The 7422-nt window shown below is 32.1% G+C and overlaps 1 protein-coding gene across 1 annotated transcript; it reads right to left on the reverse strand.

Moving 5' to 3' along the window:
• Positions 1-1628: 1628 nt before the first annotated feature.
• LOC110038518 (zinc finger protein ZAT3-like) lies at positions 1629-2240 on the reverse strand. Its single transcript, XM_020743382.1, has one exon. The coding sequence runs from the start codon at positions 2238-2240 to the stop codon at positions 1629-1631; it is 612 nt and encodes a 203-aa protein (XP_020599041.1).
• Between the last annotated feature and the right edge of the window lie 5182 nt (positions 2241-7422).

Here is a 7422-nt window from a genome sequence, read left to right on the forward strand (position 1 = left end):
TTTAGGCGCTCTTCGCTAAAATTGAAAATTACATCTTTCTTTAGTAAATGGCATAAAGGCTTAGCAATTTTTGAAAAGTCTTTAATATATCGTCTGTAGAATCTAACATGTCCTAAAAAACTCCTAATTTTGCTTACATTTGTTGGATAAGGTAAATTAGCGATCACTTAAATTTTAGCAGGATCTTCTTCCTCACCATTTTCTGATATTTGATGTCCTAAAACAATTCCTGATGCTACCATAAATCAGCATTTTTCCTAATTAAGGACTAAATTTGTTTCGTCAAAACGCTTAAGAACTTTTGATAAATGTTCTAAACATGAGTCAAATGAAGTTCCAAACACTGAAAAATCATCCATAAATACTTCAATCCCTTTTTAAAATAAAATTTCTCTCTAAGAAAGAATTACATATATGTAAAAAAAACAGCTTCTTTGTGGCATGCACTAGCATATCTATTAGTTATATGCATACATCGATGTTAACCAATGGTCAACATCATTATTGTGGTTAATAGCATGCATAAACCTTATTTGGGAATGATATATGTCAAGATTGTTGGTAAGAACATTTATTAATTTTTTTAACAATGACGATCTTCAGTATTATTGTTAAGGACATGCTTTGAATTTATTAATAATGATAAATATTGATGTTTTTTTGTTGAATGTGAAAATGATAGTCAGGAGATGATAATCATTGACAGTTGTTGTAAGATTTATCATCGAACAAAGCTCTAGGCCTCCCTCATATAAAGAATATTGTGTCATTAAGAGATTTTGTAATGGACATATACTGACAAATTGATATTGTGATTCATATTGATGCATTTAAATCTTAATTGTTTGTAAGGCATTTAATTGTCTTTATGAAATTGAATTTATGAGATCACATGCATATTGGCTTTCAGTTGTCAAAATTTCTGCTTTGACTAATAAAATAAAAAACCATAAAATTGTTTTTCAACTATACTTTTAAGAGCTCAACTAAGTCATTTTGATCAAGTAAATTATTTTATTTATTGCTAGGTTCGGTTTATTTAACTATTTAATATTAATAAATAAATCCTAATTAGCACTCAATTTAATTCAGAAAAAGTTTGTTATTGTGCTGATATTTTTTAAAATATTTTGTAAAAATTATAAAAATTAAAAATTATAAAAATTAGTTTTGCTGAGATTTTTTAGAATTTTCATAATAATTTTCAATTATGAATCTCTAAACTAACCAAATGAAAGCATTCCTCTTATAGGTTGTCAAAACAATTTAATTTATAAATTTAATTATTTTACTAGATAATGCAATACAAAAATGTATTTTAATTAAATTATTAGTAAATCATATAAATATCATCAAAACTAACATGCTTGCTTTTTAATTACAATTTTAATCTTTTTATTGGGATAATTCCTTTTTTGGGGTTCATCTGACCATCTGAGCCGTTAATGATTCCGACGTTATTTTTTTCATGTTGTGAATCCTCGAACAACAAACACATTTGATTTGAGAGAGAAAAAAAAATGAAGAAAACAACTCTTTATTTATTTTACACATTCATAAGAAAGTCATCGGGTAACTCTCATTGAATAGAAACACACAAGGGACAAACAAGAGAAGACTTTTGCTAGCTAATTAAGATCGATGTGGTGAACCAGCACTCTCTCAGCCACCGCTACAGCCGACAAGCTCCCATCTCTCCCCGGGCGGCACAGCGGAGGGCCAGTATAATGCGCACGTTTGTGCCCACCCAATGCCTGCCCAGAGCTGAAGCTTTTATCACACTTATCACACTGATGCATCTCAACTTCCATAGCCCCAACTTGTGCCAGGATTTTCACTCCTTCATTGCTATTACTCGTCATGTGTTGGTCGACGTTGTGCTCACGTAAGGCCAGCACCGATGGTGTGAGTGAGACCATCCGACAAGTTATGCCCAAATTGTTATCGGAGTGCTTTGACACCGTTTCCTTCATCTTCTTCCTCCTCTCCCTCTCTATCTTGGCACAAACCCATCTAAGTTGGCTCAGCTTTGCGTCGTCGATGGCAGTTTTAGACTTCGACTGTCTCATCTCCATGAGAATGCATGCTGCTAAGACATCTTCGCCTTTCTTTGCTTGCCCCAAACGTAAAAGAGAGCGCTTTCCGACTCCTCTGTTACTTTTTCGATGAATTCTTAAGTGTCCAAACAAGGCTTTTGTGGAGGAAAAAGACATCTCACACTCAGTGCAATCATTGCCCATTGCAACCCAAAGAAGAAGAAGCATTCTTTTCCGATCGGTGGAGTTTGGTTCGAATTTTCAAGGAGATATCTTTCTGCTCAACAGATTCCAGCAGCAGCGTCGATGACTGAAGCTCCATCTTAGGTACTTTCAGGTTCTTTTCTATAGGATTAAATCTAAGAACTACGGGCTTAATAGACTTAGTCGATGAGCCATAACGAGATTGTTCCTTTTCTTTAATAGATCTATTTAATCTTTCTACTAGTATATATTTGGAAAGTAAATCTTGAGGGAATCTGATTTAATACAAAAATTAAATAAATTATCTTTTATGTTTGGAAACATTCTAAAAATATGAAATCAGGTTTTCGATTTCTTTGTTTCTTCAAATTGGATTTCATTTTCAAGAATTAATAGGATACTATTTTCTAAAAATAAAAATCTAATTAAACTGACTATTTAATGTATGTTTTTTTTTTGGATGAAATGTATTTCGTCCTACCGAAATACATACATATATTCCAACCGAAATTAAGACAAACATAAATACATATATTAAATTATTTTAGGTAATAGACTTGATTTAGAAGGGGATTATGAAAGTTTGTGGTTCTAATCAGTTATGACGAGGATTTGATAAAATGGTGCTCTGTGCATATAAAAAATAAAAAAAATAAAAAAAAGACTTATAAAATTTATTAAGGAATGCTGCTTGAGCCATGCTTGAACAAACCTTGAAGTATATTATTCCGGTTCTTATAGCCGTGCATGTATTTGCAAGTCCATTGTGTTTGTGAAAGCTTGATTTAAAATAGCTGTGAAGTTTGTGTTGAAATCTATATCTATAGATAGAGGACTATGCCACTTGGAAAATTTACATACCGAATACACAATTCTTATATATTTAAATATTTCACACCAAAAGTTTCATATTCACGTACATACCATTCAATTCATATGTATTTACATATCTAACACCTAAAATTTCTGTTTTCATTTATGCCACCTATATCTTTCATATCACAAATTTTTTTTTTTTTCATTTGTTCAATTCCTAAAAAGGTAAAATATACTTTCTCATACATAGATACGGTGGCAAATACATATAAATTGAAGTTTAGGTGCTAGATATATAAACACATAGGAATTGAGTAGTGTATTTGTAAATCTTTCAAATCAATAAATAAATAAAAAAAACTCAAGGAGCTTGACATATACAGAATGATCATACTGGCTCACCTTGCTTGCACAGTCTTTTGTTGCTCTTATCTGTTTCTTTTATTGATTAATCTTTTCCTGATTACGGTGTTAGATGGGCAACCTTACGCTAGTTGAAACCCTAACTAGAGTTTGTAACTTGTGAGTTTGAACCTGGGTTGAAAATCTGCCTATATACAGTACAAGTCTGAAAATAAATGGAAAATAATTTCTTATTGTTTGATGATGAAATTTGTTATCTTTAGGCCATAGATCTTAATGAGACACTTTCATTTATTCTTTAATGGTAAATTTGCACATGCAACAAATGATCCTTTTGTGTTTACGTATCTCATACATAATTTTTTATATTTACATGTGTAGTACTTGGGTACTCTCCTAGAAGATGTTATTAGGATGCCATTCTCATATTCTTTTTCTTTTTACGAATGCAAATATTTGAATTGTTGATATATTTATATGAATTATCGAATTGGCCTGTAGGATTGGACGTATTGAGGAATATAGGTGATTATGCGAAAGACATCTAGTGCTAAGAAATGGGATAATAGAGTAGTACTTCTCCTGATCCAATGACTTCGTGAGAGTGCAGGATCAACACTAATATTTGCCAAAACTTGGTGACAAACTGCCCTTGCTTTCCTAGACTGTTAGTAATTCTAGCTCAACAATGCGACTGACTCGTGGACCATCTGATTTATAAAAATGCATATATAATATAACTAATATTTTTTCTCGTGAAACTAATATTTTTTTCCTGCTAAGTATGAATTTAACTTTATTTATACGCCTGACAAATTAAGAATTATGAGTGTTACTTTTCACGGGTCCACTTGTTAGTCACATTAACTGGGTTTGGAGTTATTCTCCTCTAATTGTCTTGCTGATAGCATTTACCCAAGGCTGAACTTTATAAGCACAGATGCTGATGGTTACCTACAAAAGTCTCTCAAGAATTGTAGGGCCACAGGTTCTGAGTCTGAGCCTCACCCCTAGCTTAAACTATTATACCCAGCTCTGATATTTCTTTTATTACTACCTATTTTTACATATGAAACATATGTTTGCGAATTACTTTTCCCGAAATGTCATCAAAGGCAACAAGTACATACTACCACTTTCTTTTTGCTGCAGTTTCTCTTTTATTGTACTTTACTGTATATATTTTGTTTATACATGCAACATTATTATTCTATTAATTACTATGCTTCTCGTTTATGAATTACTTTTCTCGTAACGTCCTCAGTAATTTAGTGATAGGATAAGTCAATGATTCATTAAATTAGACTTAAATGACTTGAAAGTCTTATATCACCTCACTCTTGGGTTAATTAAAACATCAGAGGAGAAAATGTAATTTTCCTGAATTTATTTAATTTTATAATTATTTTTAATGCAAAAATAAGGATTTTTAATGAAAATTTAATAACTCAATCAAAATAAAACTTCTGTCCTTAAAAAAACTATTGTAAGTTCACCTTGGTTATAGGACCACTTGGACCAATTTTCATGATTTTAAGATGTTTAATTTAATTATTAAAAGTATTTGTTAGTTTTGAGCATTAATTAAATATAAAATAATATTTAAGCGAAAAATTAAGTTTTATATTTTTATTGAATCTCTATGAGTCCAGGGAACCCAGAGAAGTAAATTTCAGATTTTTGTGATTTATATTTTAATTATTAAAATTATTTTAGTGAGAAATTATAAAAAAATCATTTTTAAGCTTTTAAAATCAATATCTTGACTTAGAAAATTAGGAAAATTATTTTAATTGGTCCCAAGTGATCAGGAAGCCAAATGTGATATTTTAGTGTATTTTTACAATTCTGTGATTTTTAACTATTTTGCAATTTTTATGATTTTTAACTATTTTTTAATTATTTAAATGCTAAAAAAAAGATAAAAAATGAAGTGTTTATTTTAGTTCAAATTTTATTTTTCTTAGATTTCTCTAGTCATGAGGAGCTCCCAAAATAAATTTGGTAATTTTTTGAGTTGTATTTTAATTATTATAATTATTTTAGTGCCAAAAATGTGATTTTACTTAATTAATCCATTTGAGTGGACAAATTAACTTCAATTGACTTGTAATTTTTATGGGGAGCTCCTCTAATTATAAATTATAGTGGAGAATGATTTCCATATCATTTATATTTAGAATTACTGCAAATTAATTTTATATCTAATTTTCTTTTCTTTTCATTTTTAGGATTAGTGATAATTAGGGTTATTTTTAATGAGTTAAATCAAGTTTATCTTTTCCTAGGATCCTCTAGCTACATTGAACCTATCAAAGCAAGTTTTGTATTTTTTATGAGTATTTTTATTAATATGATTTTTATACCAAAATAAGGGTCATTAACTTGAAAATTATATATCTCTAGTTAGAGATGCCCCTTGACCTTAGAAAAATCGGGGGAGACGTCTAACAAAAGAGTCATCAAAAGCTCTATGGTCCCATACTATGGTGATATATCTATGCAAATGAGGAATCAAAATAAGAAAAATACTGTTTAATTAATTAAAAATTACACATGCATCAAATGAACATGAAAACATTTCCACATTGTTCTCCTCTGTTCACTGAGTAAGATGGTAATTTTATTTTATTTTTGTTATTTTTCTACACAAAGTTATGGGTTTTCTACTCATCCAGCGAGGCGCCACCTCATCCTAGGCATCTCCGAAGCTCCACGAGGCGTCTCCTAGTTCGTCACCGCCATCCACTTCAACGCTGACTCGGCCCGTGGTTCGCTTTCCATTCTTTCATCCGGTGCCAACACAGCCGTCTGTCCAATACATGCTTGATTTGACGGCGCTCCATCATTCTCTTCAAAGCTCTAGCCTGAGAACCGTCCAACTTCTAGGCTTAATATCTTTCTCGATACTCAACCAAATTAAGTGTGGTTCATTCTTATAGACTCGTCTTCACTAGGAGAACATATCTATACAGTTAATTGACCCTTAAATCAACTCTATGAACATGGAGAATCAAATGAAGTTTGGTCTAGAGTTACATTTCAATTCATTTTCCCAAGAGGTGTGGCTTCGATTGGGTGCTTCCAAAAGCTTGCCCTGAGTCCAAAGAACTCTTAGATGAAGCCTCAAGCCATGGTGAAATGCCTAGGTATGATTTCAACCAAGGTCGGTTTGGGGTGTTGATCAAAGTCCACCCTAAATTGGTCTGGTGATGGGGCTTCTATGGGGGTCTTCCTCTCTCACTGTAGGGATGGTGTGAGTGCAATTAATTTGAATTTGGTTAAGTATTTGGGGATGTCAGGTTTCGACCTAAGGATTGAGCTCCAAAATTGAGGTCAAGCAGTGGATTTGAGTGCCTAAGGATGGTTGGATTGAACTCAAGAGGTTTTATGGAATCTCTGGAAGCAATTTGACAGATTCTCCCCATGGAAATTCAAGCTCCCATTATTTAGCCATGGAGGGTGAGTTTAAATAGAGGGGGAAGGAAAGGCCACCAAGGGCATTTAGTGGGTGGATAAATTTTCAAAATACCTCAGTTATGTTCAATCAGGTCGTGGATAAGGATAAATTTTGAAGGGATGCTTAGTCAACTCTTGGGAAAACTCATCCACAACTTTCAAAGAAGATTTTGACCGAAAATTAGAGAGGTCCTGGATGTTAGAAAGGTCCGAGAGGAGGAGAGGCTCCGAATTGAAATGTGAAAAAGTGTACAGAGTTTAAATTGTGAGGAATTCTTCGAGATATTGTAAGAGTGGAGGGAAAGTGAGAGATTTCTTCCTCTTTGCTGCTTCGAAGAGGAATTCTGTGTGCTGTAAAGAAAGGAAGAGATTCAGAGGAACTTCGAGGAGTTTTCTTGGGGAGAAATTAGAGATAAGTTATTTACTTGTTGTAGTTTATATGACTTTAATTATATATATGAATTCTGAGTTTTGTTGTGTTTTCCCCATGAGATTTTCTTTGCCTTTCTCCTTGTCTTGAGATTTGTGAAATGGTGATTTGAAT

This window comes from Phalaenopsis equestris, unplaced genomic scaffold, assembly GCF_001263595.1.
Source record: "Phalaenopsis equestris unplaced genomic scaffold, ASM126359v1 Scaffold233014, whole genome shotgun sequence".
In the NCBI taxonomy this organism is placed as follows: domain Eukaryota; kingdom Viridiplantae; phylum Streptophyta; class Magnoliopsida; order Asparagales; family Orchidaceae; genus Phalaenopsis; species Phalaenopsis equestris.

What these genes read in the sequence shown, in the direction of transcription:
- LOC110038518 (XM_020743382.1), bottom strand. Translation starts at nt 2,240, where the DNA reads ATGGGCAATGATTGCACTGAGTGTGAGATGTCTTTTTCCTCCACAAAA.